The following is a 21,537-nucleotide window of genomic DNA, read 5'->3' as shown; positions in this document are numbered from 1 at the left end:
CGACCTTCCGCGTCCTTAAACATGCTCGATGATTTGAACAGCTGAGCAATCGAGAAACGAAAATTGCCCATCGAGGCAAGTTCAGTCGCTGTTCTAATTTAATATGACGTCTGGAGATTTCGACGAAGGAAACCGACGACATGTTTAGGAACCGAGAGAGAAGCGCAGCGTCGATCAATATCGGAAAACGCGATACAAAATACGAGACGGTCGGACCGTTTCGTAAAATCGACCGAAAAATGTCGCTTTACTTTGGCTGCTTTTTATTCGTGCTAAACTGCGTCGTGGACGCGGGTCCAGTTTCGAGGAACGATTCCAACATTCTGCGAATCGGCAGACCTCAAGACGCGTCGTCGATAACGGCCAGGGTGACAAATTTGAACAGCACCGATTACGAGGCGGAGAAGCAGACGTCGAAAGATAGGCGCGGCCCGTTAATCGAATTCAGCAAAAACAATCCGGAACTTGATTGGAAGAAGTATCTGAAGTTGTTCGACGAGAAGCAAGAGGAACACGAAGATCTGGATATCGATTTTATGAAAGAAAAGTTGCAGAAGACGGCGAACAGTATCCAATGGCTGGTGGATCTTTACGATCCCCTCGAGTGGTCCAGAGTACCTGGTAAACTCGGCCACGACTGCAGGAACGAACTAGAATTGTTTCTGAAGTCTCTGAAGGATGGGAAGCTATGGGCCGCCAAGAGTGAGTAGAACAAGCTCGCTCGAAAACGATCGGTAAACGATCGAGAAAGCAGCAGGCCAACGCTCGGGTCGTTTCCCGCCTCGCGCAGATCCACCGTCGTGTCACGCGATTAACAATCGCACTCGCGACGTTGCAACGTTTGCGTTTTAGTACGTGTCGAAGATTTCTGGAACCGATACTTTGGTACTCGCACGTTGCCCGCAATTAATAACGAGCGTTCAGAGAAAGTCGTGTTTCGCTGTGTTTGCGAGCGGCGTGTCGTTGGCAGAGCCGATTGCTAAATCGGCGTTACTACGATGTGAAACAGCAATTTACCGCTTGATTTTCGCAAGGCTTTTGTCACGTTCCTCTAACAGCACCGGAACGAACGCTTTATCGTTAAACGAATTTTCGACCTTATTCCACCGTGGATAAAGCAATGGGAGAATTCTTGCGGCTCGAGACGATGCAAAAAGCCAAGTTGAATGGGCAGTCTATTACGATGTTCCAAGCCAAGTTACTGCGAAATTTAGGTTTCGAGCTAGAAACGCGAAGTTATTATCGTAAATCGCAATGGAAGCGAACCAACACCTCGTAGTTGTAAAGTTTCCCGCTTCTGCCGTGTCACGAAGCCAACGTCAGGGTGGGTGGTCGTTTCGATCACTGGCAAACTCGTCGAAGAAAGTTGGAAATTCGAAATATTCCCTTTCCATTAATTCTGACCCGGAGTGACTCTGAATCGGGTGAATCGAAAGTTTGTGTTTCGCTGGATTAATGCCACTCGACGCCGTCCAGCATTACGTAATTGATTTATTTCCATAAACCGTGGCATTCGCCCGATAACGGTATAACGTGCATTACGAATAGATTTGCTTTCTATACCACGGAACAGCTAACTCTTTATATAATTTGATTTATGCGTGAATTCCGTACACCGGTCTTTTCGCAATGATCGCTTATCTCGATCATCGCGGTTCCTTGTTAAACGCACTTAACGCACGATCGCCGAATCGTCGCTCGTATCTTTGAATATTCCTCGACGAATGCTAGAATTGGCAGAATTTCTGGCGATTTTCAATCCGAAGGTCTCGAGTTCCTAATTTACGATCAGACGCATTTTTTTCGACGACCGTTACTTCGCTTTGGACATCGATACAGAGATCTTAAAACGATAGGATTCGTCTTAAAACAGTCTGAAAGTGCTACTTTTCTACCTCGAAGTCCAAATTCCATCACGATGGAGGTCGTGCGATCATTACTGGTTGGTAGAAAGAGAGAAAGACGCGCGAAGGATCATTCGACGAACCGATCGGTGCTCTGGATTGCGCGAATCCAATAGAATCGCATGATTTTCCAGATTCGCGATTGCTTCCGGCAATAAGCAAAGATCGGATTATGGCGAAACGGTCGGTCAAACTGCAACGCGAATATGCGCGCCGATTCGATAGCCGACAAACCGCATACGACGTTATCTTTCTCGCACTCGTACAGGCAGATTCACTTTCCAACGCGACGTAAACGCTCTCTGACACTGTTCGACCCCTTTCCGCAGAGATACGTCGCATTCATTGCGACATGCTGGTCGTGCAGGAACAGAGAAACACGAGAGATTCGCTGCATGGCCATACGATCGCTATATTTTTTTTTCATCGCCACTGATTCAACCAACGAACCTGTTCCAACGACTTACGAGTTTTGTGCTTTTAATCTACTAAGCTGATCTGTCGTTTTTCGTTCTTCAGAAGGAAAGAAATAATTCGGATTTTATTAAGATTTCTGTTATTCTTTTCCATTTATTCGCGTAGCGATTCATTTATCTCTCTACTGTTAAATTTTTCATTTTTGATATTGTTATATTTTTTATTTTATTATACTTATTATATTCGTTATATTTATTCACCTATTTATTTGTTATATTATTTTTCATTTTTCATTTTTGTTGTTGCTTTGTTTATCGTCGAAATACTCTTTCAATGGCTTTACGATTTGACTCGCAATATTAAATACCTTTTCTAAGCTCGAAAAATTGTATAAAGCGTCTAAAAAAGACTGCGAGGATCGTTCCCATTGCAAGCTCCTTTTATCAGATATTCGTACAATATGCTGCGTTCGAGAGATTCTCTCTATTACGGAATAATTCATCGAACGATTCGTTTCTCCAACAATATTACACCATCGCTTTATTATTTATATTTCGATTCAAATACGCAGCAATTTTATCTGCCTACGGTGTACAGACATCGCAGCGAAGTTGTAAACAAATAAAATACGATGATTTCCGACCGACGTAATGATATCCCAAATACTTCGTTCATACTGATAATTTCTATCTGTTTCGAACGCGCAAAATATCGCGCGTAGGCGGTGCCCCGTCGAACGTATAAAAGGCAGTTACTATATCCTACGAGTTCTACGTTTGACATTTGACAATATCGTGAAAAATATCGATATTAAAAATTAACAAACTCGTAGCTCGTACGAGGGGATTCAGGGAGTCAACGAGCCTTATGAAACACACGCGTTATGCGCGTATTGTACGTATTTCGACGCTCCAGTTAAAAATTGGATTTTAACGTAGTCGCGTAGATACAGGGAACGGTTAAAAGCTCGCAACGACGCTAAGAAATTATGGAACACTCGTTTCAAACTCGGTGAGTGAACGTAGCCCTCGAGGAGTAACCGGTGAACGCTGATTTTCCAGAAATTACTCCTTTGACAAATTCTCATTGAACGCACGCAAGCTGTTACGTCGGACGATAATGTCGCAGACTACTTTGCTCGTACGTCGAAACAGACCGACACCACCCGTCACCGCAGTGTTTCGAAAGCTCGAGTCTGTTCACCGATCCTCCTTTTTCCGACGCAAACTGTTAATCGTCTGTGCACTCGACGAACAAAGTATAATTGAATAGCTTGCTGAAAAAGAGCCTAGTAAATATACACGTAGTAAATACGAATGTAGTTTCTAGTCAAATATTTGAACGGTTTTATGAGAATTTTATTTATTACGCGAATATGGAAAGAACAAAGTTCTGTAAAAGCCATTCTAATTGTCGATTCGAACGTAGCTAACATTAGAAAATTGGAAGAAAAGCGTCGAACGCGATTCCCGCTTGCCAGAATTCTTTTCTCGAGAAGCAACCCAACTGTTGCACGCGAGATTCCATCTGGTCGATTTTATCGTTTACCTCTAATATCTCGACGATCCAAGATTCACGCGAAATTACGTCCGCTTAAATACGCGTTGTCGCCAGTGAGTCGTGTTTTCTCGTAATGGCAGTCGACTGTACTTTCTCCGCTACTGCGGTCACAATCTGGCTTTACGTAACTGACAATGAACCTTTCAGGCGTGGTCGTATAATCCAACCGTCGGAAACTAGAATGCCGAGCTTTTCGCGCGAGTCTCGAGCAAAAACAATGAAAACAGAGGAGAAGGAAAAGGATCTTCTCTCGGCGCGGCACGTCTTTTCACGATAGAAAAAACCTTTTGAAATCTCTTCGTCGCTATTGTTCTTTCAACTTTGAAATCTTATCATTCAGCAGGCAATTCGTAAACCTATTCGAGACGGAGATTCATTGCAGAGAAACGACGGTGTTTGCGACGTGCGGTTATCTTCCTCTCTTTTCCGGAAGAACGCTTTCTTTATCGCGTTTGATTCCTCAACGTGCTCCTTTCTTCGCAGTGTCGGACGCCAGTGGCCGTTACTCGTCGCAGTTCCATTTCGGGAACGGTTTCTGGCTTGGTTCGAGCACCCTCTGCAAAGAGCTAAATGCCACCAGAGGAAGTATTCGCCAGGAACTCGACGATACTCCGCCCTATGCGTTGAAATTTCACGTAGCGAGGATGTACTTGACGTTGCCCAAGGAACTCGAATTCTCGGTAAGTACTTCTGCTTGTTTCTTCCCGATCGTTTCAACTTTTCCATCGTTAACTCTTGTCTTCGTCGGATAAATTCGCGCGGAATTATCGTTTTGCACAAAGGTATTCCTAATTCGTTTAATTAAACCATCCTTTAACCAGCCTTCGTAAGTCGAATAGCGCGATAACTCCGACAGCGAATGAATTATTAGACGGATTAATTAAACGCATAGTTCGAAGAAACCGGCTTCGGCAAACGCACGAAACGTTTATCCTCCGAACGGAATTAGTCAACGAATAATTAATCGCAAACGATTATTTAGCCTCTGTTAAATATTTACGAGTCGAAGAATCCGCCGACTGCGTCGTCTTCGCCAGCGCGACGAGATTAATAAAGCGAGTTATTTATACGGCAAGCGGGAAAATTAACGCAACTAACGCGACAACCTGGCGATTATTAGCGTTTTGATCGTAGCGTAAATACTCGAAGAACTTTGTCGCTACCGAGAATCCGAGTTGCATCGTTTAGCTTAATCGGATTACACGACGCTCCGTATTTCGCGATTCTAGAGAAACAACCCCGTGCTTCGTAGTTATTTTCCTTCCTCGTTGCGACGCGTCCGGCGCGAGAATCAAGCTAATCAGGATAGAAACGCTGCAAGGTGGCTATCGTTCTTGGAATGCTATTCGAAGATCGAGAAGCCGAGGTAAAGAGTAGCACGTGGGAAATCTAAGACGCGGGAAGTTCTCGAGTGGCGAAAATCAACGACTTCTCCCGTAACAGAGTAGTTGATAGTTACTGTTTCACGGTGTCCACTAAGGTGGTTCCTAGAAATCGTTTACAGCGCGACCGATACGGAAGAGTTTTTACATGGGAAGATTATCGCGAGAGCAGATGCAACTGTACGTCGGGCGAGTTCGAAATCGTTTCGCGACTTTCCCGTCAGACGTGCGGTGGTTGGCATGATCGCGCTGGAAAAACGGGTAGCAGAAACGGACGGAGCAACGAAGGAAGAAAACCTAGAAAGAAATTGAATTTTAAAAGCCCGTCGAACTTCGAGGCAGTTTGGAAATCATGGCGCAAAGTAAACCGAGCGAAATGCGAGGGCATAAAAGTTTAATTAATCTTGAAATTGAATCTTCCTGCTCTGATTTATCTTGCGATTCAGCGTCTGAAATTTAATTAAGACGCCTCGATAGTTTTTTTCCTGCTTCTTCGTATCTCGGCGACGTAATTCCATGCTTGTCGAGCCACATCGTAGATCGAACTAGAACCAATTTGTTTTCAGACGAGACAAGTATTTTTGGGTCTTTGCCTGCCAGCTACGTGCGACCAAGCATCCCTGACCTCGATGCTAAGAGCGAACGCCGATCGAGTCGAACGAGAAGGTAACTCGACTTATCGATCGACCGGCCCGAAGATCCACATCGTTGCGGTGAAATCTGTGCCTTCGAGCAATTACAACCCTTGGCGCGATCCCAAGTCGTACGTTCTCTCGTAAGTAACGCAAGAACTTTTCTTTCGCCGTGGCCCGCGTAAATCGTAAGTCGACCGATCAAATTTTCCACCGAACTCCACCATCCGATAATCTATCGCGCGATCTCAATTATTTTTTCGTTTGCGAGGCTGCCGCGTTTATCGGCTTCGTTCCACTAGATCGCCAACTCGAACAAACCGACACATTTTCTTATATCAGCTTTAGATTACGAGCAAATAATTGCAAAGGTTAAAAGAAACTTCGAACGACGGATAAAAGTCGCTGAGAAGTCGGAGAAACGGCGTAACCGCGTGGAACAAGATATCGCGAGATATTACGGGATACGTATCTTCGATCAACAAGAATTTCCATGCACGACACTCTTACGCGAATTCGCGTCTGTTTACTTACGTAAAAAATATTCGAACGTTTCCGCGTATGAAGCAACTACGTGATGAGGACATACATATGTATTTAAATACTCGTAAAAGATCAGTGGCGCGGTTTACCTGCAGTTAAACTCCGACGAGACAATTTTTAAGACCCCGCTGCATTTGCAAAGCTCGTTCGACGTGTTTCAAGCCATTAGCAAACCACGAGTTTCTGCGGTTTAACTTTTCGTGGTCAAATTACGAAATTTCAGAATTCGAAATACGAGCATGCTCGGTGCAACGCAATCAGCGACCGGCGTTTCAACGAAATTACGCTAATTACGAAATTCCATTGAAGACCTAACAACGCATAGAAATATATTTTTTGCCGCGATTTCTTCGGTTACACGACCGGAATTTGCGCAATGGTTACATTCACTTCGATAACTTAGCACGAATAACTTACACACGCGTTCACGTAACTACGTGTCGAGATGGCTAGCTAACTCGCGCTAACATTACGATATGTTCCAATGTATTGGCTTATATAAGAAAAACTTTTCCTCGTTGTCCGATTAGACGCGCGTCTCCGTTCGCGTAAAGAGGAATTCGCGCGAAGAAACGAAACAAAATTAAGTTCTCTCGATCGTCGGTTACAAGTGCCTATTTTTAAACGATACGCGAAGAGAAGCGAGCTCGAGGGTTTTTGATCCTGCACACGTATAACCCGATAGTTCGTTAACTTTCTTGTTCCTAAAAGCAGCGTCGAAGGCACTGGAACAGGTGGTAGTATTTTTAATTGTACGACGTTGTAAATTTGTCTAGTTACAGCGAGCCTGTATCACAGGTTTATCGTCTGTACGATAGCACGCTTAATGATCCATCACGGTGCACGTACGCAAGCTCGTTCATCTACGGGCGCGATACGCTTTCTGTACTTTCTTCTGGAATGGAATTACGGTCTCCGCGTAAACCATCGCTGCAAAACTTTTTTAGAACGCGTTTTGCTCGCCCGATGCAGAAACGCTCGCACCGATTCAGTCCATCGCGACATTCCCTTTCGTACACAACTCGGCAATTTTCTGAAAAAGCAGATCTCTTCGAAAAAAATATGTTGCCATATCCGTTCTACTTTTGAGTAGTTGCGACAAATCGAAAGAAAAGATCGAACACGCCTCGATGGAATATTATGCGAGCCATGTCACAGTTACACGAAAGCGCCATAGAACAACGATTGCGTCAATGACAGTCCGAACAAAAGAAAAATACGAAAAATACGCTGCACGCAGATCGTTGGTTGCATTACTTGCACAACTTAGATTCATATTCGTCGTGTCTGTGGCGACGCCAGAACTGTTTTTGCAAAGCCATCGGATCGCGAATTATGCAACGCGGCTGCGTCGCTACTTTAACAACTCAACTCGAAAGTTGTACCAAAAGACACTTAACTTTCGAACGTCATCCGCCGATTTTTCCTGGAGTAACTTGCCTTCAGATCCGAGATAATATCTCGTAGCGATTCTATCGCTGCGTCCTTGCACCGGGCCAATTAAATCTCGATAAACGACGTTATGTCACCGGTGGAAAGAACGGGAGAAAGCGAGAGATTGGTAATCGATGCGAATCTCTAAATGCATTCGAGGATCGTTGTTCGATCGAAGACAGAAACGAGCTCGTGCTAAAAGGAATTACTCTGCGTAAATCATAACGAACACAAAGCAACGTCGTATACATCCAACCGCCGAATACCTCGCTACTTTGTACAGAATTTTTCGCAAGTTTCGAACAGCGGCTTGATTCGCCACGATGAACTTTGATAGATGCCGAGAGAGGAAGCGCCTTTATCGCATGCCAACGACTTAAGTCGCTCTCGGTAAAACGAGAAACTATGCAAAATGAACGAAAGATCGACGATCGCGTAAATACCGGAGAAAGCTCGCCGCGTCGCTCTACTTCCGCTAAAAATAGTAAAAGTCCGATTTTAATCGAAAAACTTGGGTCATAAATATTCGAATCGTTCGGCTGTACTTGGTCGGTCGCTCGATGAACAGAACTAGCAGCAAGATGCTTCCAAAGGGTTCACTACCTTCGAACTTGTAATTTTCTCCTAACTGCAAATTACGTCAGTGTTAACCTGCTCCAACTATAAATAGGAATTCGCACCTCGTCGCGTCCTTGCACGCGATGCATATATACCTGTTAACTATAATACAACAAGTAGCGCGTCCAAGTTCCAAGGCAAGTTACAATCTTATGGCCTTAAAACGATCTCCGTTTAGATAAGATCGTGCACCTCGAGATTATTAAGCTCCATCCACAACAGTCGCTAGATCTTTCAGCTTTCGTCTAAGGTCAGGGTTACGATCCTCTTTCTTACTAACTTTTCGTAGAATTGTACGAATTGATCGATTTTCTCGATAGTCCGAATCAAAAGTTTACGACCTATTTACTTGTAGCTTAATCGTTGCAAAAATGTACGTACGTTTCGGCGTAACCACGTTCGAAGAAAGTGTTTCGAACAAACTGCGCGATTTTTGCAAATACGATCGGTATTTGCATCGATGTATTAGCAATTTCGTTGCTTTCCAGATTGCGCAAATATGTAGGTTTTAATCGTCCATTTACGATCATCGTTTTACACTCTCTCCCCCTCTCGCTGAGCCACGTATTTATATTAGCAACGAACCGGTTTACAGCAATTATGCAATGAGCATTGCATTTGCAGTTTAATGAACGTGAGAGAGATTCCGAGCCCGTGTTTACATCGCATCCACTGAGATCAAAGCTCTCGAATTGGACACCCTGTCCGACTTCTGAATAGATACATTCTGGAGTTTCGCTTCTTCCGGCGATCGATTTGGTTGGAAATTCGTGTTAGAGCGCGTATCGGCAGGTGTACACGGTCGCACGTGTGCCTCGAATGTATTACGCAAGATCGTAGAAAGGCTGAAAGCGTCGACACGTGAAAGTAGATTCGCTATTGTGTGCATTCCACTCGAAGGCGGAATTGATTCGATTCGCGTCTCTCTACCGATTTTAATCGTTCAACGTCCAGAAGAGGGTACCACGGCCATCGGTTTTCTCACATTAAGGTTAGCATTGCTCCAGCTGGATCGATTTTGAAAGCTGCTTGCCGGATCGAACGATCGTTTCAGCAGAAATTACATAAAGGCTATCGAAATACGACTACAGAATGGTGAAGTTTCATCGCGTTAATACCGCTAACTTCGCTCTAACGTACCATCGAATAACATATACACTGGTTATGCAAAGGAGCCAGCGAATCTGCAATGAAAATGCACGCGTAATCGTCCGAATTTAATTACACGAAAATGCAAGAAACGACGCATAATAAGGGCCGACTCGATGAATAAGCGAATCACCGCTCCGCGCGTTCTTAGATAATTTACATTTATGAATAAAATTAGATGAAAAGTTTTCCGCGCTGTCCAACAACAAAAAACTGTGTTGCCACAATTTTTCATTTGCATGTATTAAAGGAGAAAGGAAAAGTACTGAGATAACGCCGTGCGGAACGAAATCTTATTCATGGGATACAAAGTATGACGAACATAGTACGTAGGAAACCATGACGGACGAAGTCAAATTGCGCTTATTATCCTTAGGATTCTCAAGCGTCGTGTTGTCAATGGAGATGGTCATATTGGACCTCCGATTCGACTCGGAGTAGCCAGTTTTCTCGAGGGATAAAGACGTTGCACGGTTCAATTTCTGGATAAATTGAAAATTTTTACCGCCGCGTTACGGTTACGCCCCCGAGAGATTCGGATAAAGGTTCTGAAAGGTTGGTAAAGGTACCTAATCTTCGACCTAGAAACGATCCTATATAAGTAACGCATTAACCGAAAGTTTCCAGCCGGTTTCGATGCTTTTCGGACACGAGGATGAAACTACTTTACCAATTTTCACGGTAATTCTACTCTTCTTTCTTTTCCTCGATTTTCCTTCGATGAGCTTTCCTCGGACATGCGAACAAACTACCGCGTGACTCCGGAAAAATCTCGAAATAAATAGGAGAAATGCAAATGAGTCACGGCATAATTTAAATCTGGCAAGTTTTATACCGCTGCCTCCCATCGTAATATAAAATGACGACGAGAGAGTCCCCTTAAAGCCGAGGGAAAAACTTGTCCCCCGTTTTGTTCTCCCCCAGCGCATCGTGATTCGCGTTTAAGGGCCTATTAACGTAGAAAAATGACGAACTTTTTGTCGTTTGTCCCGCGCCAAGCGGAATAAGCTCTCTTTCTTCCACCAACTTTGACAAACCGAAATACTTTACTTACGATTACTCGGTTCTGGCATAGTACGCCTTCTGTACCTAGTTGTACCGCGAGTCGATCCCTCGAGTATCGATTTCTTTGTTCTCTGCCATAGCTCGCTACTTTAACTGGAAAAAATGAAAAAGAGAAAGACGAGCATTATTTATTGTTCGCTTTCCCCCGGGAGGAGGAACGCTCGATGGGAAGAATGTTTTCCGCGAAGCGTCGTTGCACGTCGATTAAAAAGGTTAAACAAGGAAAGAAAGTCACGAAGTCGATATCGCACGGTGAACCCGATTGCGCTTCATCGCGATTTTTCTTAGTATAACGGAACGTTAATTATCCAAATTAATTATCGTACATCTCGCTGTCGTATAAAATGAAACGTTTCCGTATCAAGCAGTAACAGAAGCTTTCTAATAAAAATGTGGCAAGCTCTTTCAAGTTTTATCGTCGTTCCCCCATTTCAATTTTCTCTTAATCGGTGATCCGATGATCGATCGTACCGTTAATCGTTCCGACGATCAATGTTCTACCGTATATTCAAAAGTAATTCTTCGATGAATCGCGAGCTACGAAATAAACCTCGAAACGACCAATTTCCAGTTAGAGTGATTGAGTCGTTACGAATCTTTATGACCGACGTAAAGTCACCGTCGACGGGTAATGATTCCGCAGGTGGTTCGATTTTGTGGGAAGCGTTCCAGAAATCTGGAACACTCGCTATACATAAATCTCCCAAACTTTATTGGTTTTCCTTCGTCTGTATCGATATACTTGGCCTCTATCGATGCTTAGAAATATTTGTTACGTAGCTATCTCTAGAAATTCCGCGAGAAATCTACCGTTACGTATCAAGTAACCGCGTTATGAATATTCATTAACGACGCGATTAATTTGCTGCTTGGTCGTCCATTATTTTAATTTTGAAAAAATTTTGTTCGATCTTTAAAGTCTAAATTTATTGTCAATTCGCATTGGAACTTGGGTCATAAATTTTCGATAATGTAAAACCGTTCGTATGTTTAATAGCAGTAACATCGCTATCGAGGATAGACGTAACCCAATTGCTTTAAAGAGATGTTAATTGCATTCGCAGTGTTCACGTTTGGTCATGCTCGTTTAGATTACCTCGCGTTTCAAATTGATTGATCAATATGATAAAAATTATTGCGGCTAAATGTGCTTAATCGTACAATTCGTAATTCGTTTAATGCCCAGTTCTACTTTCTAAGAAACACGAGCGATTAGCTGTTCGTAAACCCGAATTATTATTGTAGGATTTTCTTATTTATTTGGAATGGACTGGAATGGAAATACAGCAATGTGCCATGACTAAGACGGTTCCTCCACATCCTCCTCGACAACGTTGACGACACTCTCTGACGACGCTGACGACACTCTGATTTCTCGACTAACTATCGACCGTTAATTCGTCTTTCTCCCTTAACCCTTTCGCTTTGACAGTCCAATCCGCCGAAGTACTGTCACTGAACGGAAACGCGCGCCAGAAATACGCACAGTGTGCGTGGTTGCTGTATACACGTTTTCCTAAGTCTTAAATAACGATAATACTTGTAAGAACCGTATATGAAATATCGTTTCACTGTCAATGGATCTAATAGATTTTTTAGCATGAAACAGTATACGATCGTCTGGATATTTGAAATATATTGCGTGAAACGTTTTGATGTTGTTTCGATAATGAGTAACTTGAAGAAGTGATTAATCCAATATGTCAATAAAATCAGCAGAAAATGTTCCGCCGATAACGAAAAAATATACTATTGACTACAGATAGCACTTGTATTTATATGCATCATTTGGATGCCGGATATATGCTGCGTTCGAAGCGAAAGGGTTAACATGGTCGCATAGGCCTTTTTCCGCGTAACTGTTCGATCGAAGGGTCCACGACACACTGATGAGCCTGTCGGCACTTAGGCTTTCTCGCAACATTGTTTATGGTTCACCCGATATTTCTTAGGCCATTTGTCCACGATACTACATTATTTATACGTATAATGGAGGCAACTGTTTACAGGGGTATCAGCGTAGGTTAATCGCGTTTTAAAGCGAGCAGCGAAATGTCGTGGAAAAAGGAGCAGGAGACGGAAAACGAATATGCCACGGAAAATTTCCTATATCCCTTCGTGATTTAAGAGCGGTTTAGCGGTACTACCATCAATTTTACATTTTAATATACGCTTTAATGCTTCGCTGTAATCTCCTCGATATAATTTTAACCACTCGAAGAAATGTAAATTTGTCCGATAAAAAGATTGCTCCATTAAAATTATCATCGCGAAAGAGACAGCTTATGGAGGTTACGTTAACCAACGGAGGTTACGCGATTAGTTTTCTCGAATCATCCTCTAAAGAGGATACGTTTCTTTAATTCATCCTGCTTTTGCACGTTACGTTCGCGAAACATATTTCCGACTGGTTTTTCAGCGGAGTTGCAGGCGCGCTACTATTTCTGATGATCTGTGCGACTATGTACGAGTACAGAACAGGAGTACAACCGAATGTCAAGGATGTGGAATCATCTAGCGTATCGAATAACAACGAGAGACTGAGCAATTTTTCCAACAAAAATCTAAACCAAGATGGCGAAGTGATCCAAGAAAACGGGGAGGAGCTGATCGAAAAGGGGAAGAACTTGCAAAAAGAATCGCCTGATCGTTCTGAAAAGGAGAGCAAGAAAGGTGACGCATGCTCAGCGGTTCGCGTTACTCGCTAATAATCTTTCGATCCTCTAACAGTTTTCTTTCTCGTCCATTTCTTTTCAGGCTTCTGGCTAACGTGTCTAACAGCCTTCAATCCTATCGCGAACGGCAGCAAGATCGTTAGCACCGAACCTGCCGCGAGAGACAGCCTGACTTGTCTGCATGGGCTCAGAGTGTTCTCGCTGGGATGGGTGGTCATGGTGCACACCTATCTTCAAGTCTTCTCCATTGCTGGTAAAGTGATCATCCCTTTTCAGAAACAACATCACGACGTTCGAGTAATATCGGTGAACGTCCGTTTGGACCACCTTGGGCCACTATGTTTTAGTAGAACTCGAGTGATTTTCTGATCGCTATAATTTACGAGTACAAGGAACATTGTTATTAGTCGTTCGTGAAAATAATAATTGTCGTAATTGCGACGTTGCTATTAAGAACACCGAGAATCATCCTCGTCGACGATAGATGAGATTCGATGGAAAAAGATTGCAAGCAATTAGAATTTAGAGTAGCTTTCACGGCTGGAAAAATTATTTATTAATATAGATCCGATTAATTTCTCTGTGCAACATATTGTGACGTAACGGAATACGTGTACCGGTCTGCTGGTTCACCGTAATCGAATTTTCTTCGTCTCGATATAACGCGTTACCTCGAACTTTCTCTGATAATTTCGAGATGGGATGACTTTCTCTATCGCCTTACAGAGAACAAAACCCTGCGTTCGGTGACAGAGCGGAATTTTATGTTCCAAACTATCAGCAACGCCACCTTCTCCGTAGACACATTTTTCTTCATCAGGTAAGACACATCCGATGACAAGTATCCTCGTTACGAGATAATCAATCGCCTAATCCATACGAATGCGACTGTTTCAGTGGCTTGTTAGTTACGATCCTCTTCTATCGGTCTTCCGGTAGCTTGAAAAATGACAAGGGCATTTTCTGGAAGACGTGTTTCACCAAATTTATCATCATGATCCTCTACAGATTTATCAGGTAAAAAAGATCGAACTATTCTACGATACGAAAACAGAACGGATTAAAATTGTAAAAGTTTCGCACGTGGTTCTATTCCAAGTCGATAGCGAACAGATCCACGATAAAATCCGATACACGATTCGATCGAGCATACAAATTTCAAATAAGGAGAAATCTCTTCCAATAAACGACTGTCAAACCTCGGTCAAGCGAATTCGCATACCGATCTCTTTCCGTTTTCTTTTACCAAGATTGACACCGGCGTATCTCTTTGTCCTGGGAATAAACGAGATCGCCATCAAGTATGCGCTATCAAGGACGGTGTTCTCGCCAGTGATCGTCGACCATTTGACGTGCGAAAAGTTTTGGTGGAGAAACGCATTGTACCTTAACTCGCTCTACCCTCGTACCGAGATGGTAAGGATATTGGATCAACATTTTTACCATTTAGAAAATTAATAGACTCGTTAGCGAATTAACAGAGTCGTTGGTTAATATTGACGTAGCTCTTAACACGAACGCAAATACAATTAAATCAAAGAACGACGATGCACAGCGAGAGGAGGATGCGGCAAAATTTTCAGGAGGAAGTACGAGTCGCGGAGATTACGGGGCGGGAAGGTGTCAGCGTCTCGATCGTTTTCCGATAATTAATTCTATCGTTCGGAGAAAGTTCCAAAGTGCCGGGACAACGCGGAGAGTGTCTAACCGTTCTAGAATTAATTTCATCGTCCATGAGAAAGAGTGGGTTAATCATTGGTTAAACAGCCGACCGTTTGCTTCCTCGCATTTCAAAGATCCGTAGCGAGAAATTACGAGCTGCCACTGTCAAACCAGAGGAAAAGATCGTCGTGTCTATGTAACGTCGTGAAAACGGTTCTACTTGATCGAACGAGTACGACGTTTGATCCATTAGCTATCAAGTTTTTCTCGGCTATAGATTTTCCATGGAACAAGTATTTTTTTTCCGATACTCCCCGATAGTATGACCTATTCTCAGTACGTTGAACCTTGACGTGATTATCCTATGAATACTTGATTAACAACTTTCCAGTGTATGCTGTGGAGCTGGTATATGGCGAACGACACACAGTTCTACGTTCTCGGAATACTTTTGCTTCTTCTATCTATCAAATACCTGAAGGCCATCGTCGTCGTGATTTTGCTGTTGATCGCCTCTTCGTGGTTTACCACCTTCTCCGTCGCCTATTCCAACGATTACATCGCCAGGTAATTAATTCGTTAAGCGTTAAAAATTTGTCGATTGCACGTTTAACGTCGATTAAACGTTCCGGTTTACCTCTGTTCAGCAGTGAAACCCCTTCGTTCTATCTTTTTCTCCTTTTTTGTCGCGTGTCGTGTCCATTGTCAGAACGTGTAATTTCAACCACCTACTTTTAGACTGGATTTAACGGTATTCGATTTATAAATGAAACACCACCGCTTTAAATTTCGACCCGTTATAATTAAACGTCAGATTTCTAGCTTTGCGAACGGTTATAACGCGATTACTCGCTAATTATAATAACTTAGCGAGTCCCGTACTTTCCACTTATACCGCACTTGCCGGCTATCTCTGCCGCGTAAATCTTCATTCTCTCTTTTTGTTTCTCCCCCGGTTAGAATCCAAGAACCGTTTGCGCTTTTCGACGAGCTGTACGATAAGCCTTGGCTGAGAGCTGGGCCTTACTTCGTTGGCATCATCACCGGTTACATTTTGTTCAGAACGAATTGCAAATTGAAATTGCCTCTGGTAAGTAGCTTAATCCGGCACCTTAATAAGGTAAAAGATGCTCCGTTTGATCTCGGAAAGTGAAACGTAAATTCCCCTTGGTGGACCAACGTGGCAGATATCCCGACGAGTTTAAAATCAAGGAAACCTGTTCCAGTTAATCTTTGATAAATTATTTGGTCGTCAGCTGATACTCGTAACCGAGACGAGATCGAGCGAGCGAGCTTAAACGCCACTGTTGCAGATCGTACGAGTAATCGGCTGGGTATTATCTACTGCCATAATGTTCTCGGTAGTCTACGGTCTATATCCCGGAAACTTAACCGTGCCGGTGAGTTCCGTGTACGCCGCCTTAGGACACACCGCCTGGGCGATCGGTGTATCCTTCATCGTGATTCAATGCTGCACCGGGTACGCTAGAATGATCGACAGTCTGCTGTCGCTCAAACTGATATATCCGCTATCGAGGTTGACTTACTGCGCGTACTTGGTGCATCCTGTCATCATGATGGTCACTGTATCCCAGATGGATGGTCCGCTCCATCTTCACAACAATATCGTGGTAAGTCTAGGCAGAACGAGCCAGCTGTCTTCGGGTCCGAACGGCGACAATGTGTGCTTGGGTGAATCTCAAAGTGTCGGATGGTTCGAATCAGACATAAACAACTATTTTTACCTTCGTACTTTCTCGAAATGCTCACTTTTCATATGGTTTTCCAGCTGATCTTGTACTTTGGCAATCTGGTCGCCTCCTACTTGATGTCGTTCTGCATTTCCATCGCGTTCGAGGCGCCCATCGTCAATCTGCTCAAGATCGCTTTCATATCGAAGAAGAGGATAAGATAGAGAAAGATCGAACGTAGCGTATCGCGCGATCGACGCTAGGTAATGGACGTTTCGATTTTCCTTACAATAGGCGCGTTATTAAAAACCTGCTATCGACTTCCTTGTTCCTCAGGATTTAATCGTAGCTCTCCAGCGCAAGAGGAAAGAATCCCCGACTCTCTGGCAGATATTTTCGGGACAAAGATAAAAGCCGCTTTCGTGCATCTATTTTTCTCGACAACGATACAATACACTGCTGCCGTGCTTTGACAATTTAGATGATGCGAAATCAATACGATTTCGTCGTACTTAATAGGAATATGTTTGCACAGGCGCTTATGACTGTCGTAAAGTATAAATCAAAGGCAAATGCGTCTTCCGTAGAATACAGGCGATCAAAGCGTATTAAATTCGTAATTTCGCAGAAAAAGCGGGCGTTCATTTTGTCTCGCTCATCGTTCGTGTCAAGAGTGTGAGAAAGATTCTTCGCAAAGCATCGCCGAAACGATAGGCTTCTCGCGTGTTATTTTATACGATTCCAATAGCGTTTTTACCGTCGATCATGTGCCACGAGAATATTTACGATTGGTGCAGTAAGGAAACTTGGACAAAAGTTGGAAATCGAGCGAAGATCGAAAGAAGAAACGATCGGGAGCCGTGCCCAGCCACCGCTAGTCCAGTTCGACGAAAGCAGAGGAAATCGGAAAACGATAAAGGCGGCGAAACAATTGTAGCTTAAGACCGAACTTTAAATAACTAAGATCGATAGCACACCTGTTCGCGAGTGTCAATAACGAAAGAAAATGTTTGTACAAAAAATTGAAAAAAGCGTTTCATTTTAAACGTACTGGTATTTCCCGAGCGACGAATATCTTGTCTGCGTGTGCGCCAAAACGACAGAAATAGGAAAGCGCGTTAAACTTGGATCGAAGAAAAAATAAATCACGCCTGGACGAAATTTAATGTTAGACGGACGTGATTCGTTTAAAGTGATCGTTGCTTCGTTAAATTACAAAAAGCAGTTGAAAAACGAGTACGTTTTTTTCACGTCATTCTTTCTTAGATACTAACTCGATACGCGTCTGTTTACCGCAAAATGAAATGAAAAACTGTCGTCACGTAGGCGTTATAACTGTTAGGAAAAAGAAAAATATTATGCAAAGCGTGCCGAATCTCTTCTGCTGCCAACGGCTAAATTAAAAATCACTGAAACGTAATTGATATTTGGAGTAAAAGATTAATAGTAAAAAGGAGTTTCTCGTTTACTCGTGAACCAACGTTCGCGGTGTTTCGCCACACGGTGGTAAAAAGTAACCTTACCTTTTTTTCATCCTTTGACGTAAAAACGTAACGGAAAAAGCAAGTAAATATATGCGGGCAGAAACGAGCACGAAGGAAAATATGTAAACAGCGCACGGAGTAATTCTGGCCTAGTACTGGTGCACGCGTGTTCGATCTTTGCGCGGTGCTACGTGCTCGGAAGCACACGATTAGTAATGCAATTAACGTCCCGTCAATTACGGCCGTATAACGTCCATTTCACGCGATTATCGCAACGCGACCGACTGTCTCGCACTTGCATCATCTGTCGCGTATATCAACGCCATGACGTTTACCTTCTCTTTCTGCGTATTCTCGAAACCTGCTTATAAACTTCGCTTCTTTCCCTTTCGCTTTTTCATTTTTCGCTTCCTCTTCGGGAATACTCTGATTCGCCTCGCGATTCCGCTATTTCGACGCTATTATTAAACTATTTGCAGCGCAGTGTTGAAAAATCTTCGAGCAAAGATCGCGACGTATTTTCGAGGAAATTCTAGTTGCATTCCAGTCCCGGAGAATCCGGAGAATCCAAGATCAGAGTCGTCTAGTACGGTTTACGATTTATCACGAAACTGTAGCCATCAAACAGTAGTCAGAAATCGAGATGACACGCTCGTGGCTCGAGTCAAACCGAAATTCTGCCAACTGTCTTCCACGTGCCTTCTCTCGTTCCGCTTCTAATAACGATTACGAAAAAAAAAAAAAAAAAATCAATGGAACTTTTACGAGCCGGAACGTTCGGAAATCGAATATCGTGGAATATGATTTTCGAGGCGGTCAAATTTCCAAGTGATTTTAGAAGCGAATTTTCATCTCCGAAATAGCGATATCCGATAACTGGAATCGAAGGTTGGAAAGAAATGAGACGAGAAGAGTAAAAATTTACGAGGATCCTCGGTCGGATAACTAGTTCGTTAATGGAATCGAATGCAGATCAGGCAGGCCTGTATTTCGTATTTGTAGTCGAGCAAATAGATACGGTTAATCGGCATAGTCGGCCCTACAGCAACCAGAGTCTAATGCTAATACAAGTACGAGCATCCCTCCATTGACAATCCAATTTACGTATATATCCTGTGTAGCTTCTAAAGTGCATCGTCTAAATCGAATTCGAAATGCGCGTCGGTTTTCGGCCGACTTCTCGACCATCGTTTTAATCGAGCAAATACCGTGTAACGAATATGCGATTTAATGCGTTAACGAAGATTATTAATGAAACGTTGCATGTCGTTGATCAATTGCAGATAACGAATCGGACGATATGATCGGTAATTTAGGATCGAATATTTTATACTCGCTCGTTAGAGGCGGTAACAAGTTGCGCGCAACTTCGACCCGCTTAATTTTTCATTGTTCTCTCGATTATTCGCATGTACGTGTAACGTACATGGCTGCAAAGTTTCACGAACTCTCGAGGTTTCGATCATCGAATTTATGTCATTCTCGACTACTGCTCCATTTAATGTACTCGTAATTCTACTCGTTATTCTCGACTCGATTTTCAGAAGTTACGCGTTTCATGCGCGTCCTGTTCGAACGATATACGCATGCATGCATGTACACGCATATATACAGATACGATATAGGTATACAATAAGTACATAGATATAAAAGTTCGGTACGGTAAATGTCTAAATATTCTCGCCAGCCGCTATATTCGGGCCAGTGGTCAGAGGTGAATATCCAAGGCGAATACGATGTTACGGTATGAGCGTCCTATCACATGCCGTCCGTTTCGAGTGATTTCGCGGTTGCACGTGTCAGCACGGGTACACGCTCGCGTATGCATAGAAGGCCGTGCTTTGCCGCAGGTGTACCCGTTTTCGTATTGTCACGCAAACGTCATCGGATTAAGTTGACGACGTAAGCGAAAGATGAACAAACGATAACGTAATGGTACGAGCTAGACGCCTCGTTAACCGAATCGATATACAGTGCGTTAATCATCGCGCGTTCCTCTCTGCGTCCAACCGGTTAATGCGCACGCACCTATTGTCTGTAGCCAATTAAGGCTTCGAGGGGCATTACGGTTAATGGTCTCGCCTAAATATTTCATCGTTGATGAAACGCAACGTATTTCCGATCGTGCGAGTAATAATCCAGTTCGAGCGAGTCGAACGCACCTGTATTTTCCTCGTTTCGGTAAAAATATTTCCGGGACAGCACAGCACAGGGAAATACCGTGCGTATTCCAAAATATTTCGTTTTAAAGGAGATATATTCGTATCGATATGCACAGCCGGAAATATACGTATGTTAGTACCGAGAACGAATAAGAATGCCGCGCTCTTGCAACCATTTCCGTCCCTATTTCGTCCAATTTGTTCTTATTCGCGTTTCGAATCCATCACCGACCAATACCAACGATATTGGAGAAAATTTTACGTAGTTTCTGTGATTTCATTTGCTCGTATGCATGACGAAAAGTGGAAACGTCCAAGATGAACTGTATCCGACGTCTGTTTCGCGAATTCGCCCTGAAACCAGGTCGTCCTCGTGAAATAATTGGAGCAAAGTTGTGTATGATATACGAACAGGCCTATTTTCCACGAGTTACTGGAGCAAGGACTGCTTAACGAGATACGGAAGCGGAAGATCTTAACGCTTTCGCTGCTATATTTTACTGTCGATTGTACGTGCAACACACGGTCGTTACATCTTGACGATTTACATCGTTACACGGGTCCAAAGTTAAAGGAAAGCTTTATCGAAAAAGTGGAACGAGGCAGAAAGGGGCTGCAACGACGGAAAGAACTGCAGTTCGAGGAAATCGTCGATCAAGGTACCCGAACGAAGATGAATTAATCAGAAGCTCGCGATATCGAAAACACGTAGAGGAGAGTATCGAAGAAATTGATGGTGGCGCAGGCGCGGGGAACGTGGCGCGCAGCAAGAGCCGCATTTTCACGAGCAGTTGGCCTAAAGGCGTCGCAGATCGAGCACGCGAAATACGAGTCGCCCAGTATCGGTCGAAAGACACGAGGTTTCACGTGACGTCGCTATCCCAACTTGCAGATAAGTGTTTTCGAAATACCAAAAACTTATTTCGCTTGGACCGGATTGACGATAAATAAATTCCGAAAATAATCGACTACCGATTTGAATATCATCGAAATGCTCGCGGAAACAATTTGACCGCTCGCGTAAGCTACGACGTACGATGGTTTTCGCTGGTGAGCGGAACGTATGAAATTTTCTGGAAGGTCGAAGGAAGCCACGATCAATCGTCCATGGATAGGACCAGCCTGCGCGATACGTGAAATTTGGTCACGGTGAAGTATT

At 43.4% G+C, this 21,537-nt stretch overlaps 1 protein-coding gene across 1 annotated transcript; it reads left to right on the top strand.

The window, feature by feature from the left end:
• The first annotated feature begins 239 nt into the window (after nucleotides 1–239).
• LOC117243361 (nose resistant to fluoxetine protein 6-like) lies at nucleotides 240–18,557 on the top strand. Its single transcript, XM_033510778.1, has 13 exons — nucleotides 240–702; nucleotides 4,365–4,561; nucleotides 5,830–6,038; nucleotides 13,124–13,377; nucleotides 13,462–13,632; nucleotides 14,106–14,199; nucleotides 14,277–14,396; nucleotides 14,630–14,795; nucleotides 15,433–15,608; nucleotides 16,002–16,131; nucleotides 16,355–16,672; nucleotides 16,831–16,995; nucleotides 17,069–18,557. Exons 1-12 carry the CDS (start codon nucleotides 240–242, stop codon nucleotides 16,954–16,956), a joined length of 2,424 nt encoding a protein of 807 aa, XP_033366669.1. The 3' UTR covers nucleotides 16,957–16,995; nucleotides 17,069–18,557.
• Nucleotides 18,558–21,537: the final 2,980 nt, after the last annotated feature.

The sequence above is a fragment of the Bombus vosnesenskii genome, unplaced genomic scaffold, assembly GCF_011952255.1.
Source record: "Bombus vosnesenskii isolate JDL3184/JDL3185 unplaced genomic scaffold, Bvos_JDL3184-5_v1.1 scf7180000013262, whole genome shotgun sequence".
In the NCBI taxonomy this organism is placed as follows: domain Eukaryota; kingdom Metazoa; phylum Arthropoda; class Insecta; order Hymenoptera; family Apidae; genus Bombus; species Bombus vosnesenskii.
The sequence above is the reverse complement of the archived record's forward strand: the minus strand, read 5'-3'. Positions and strand labels throughout refer to the sequence as shown.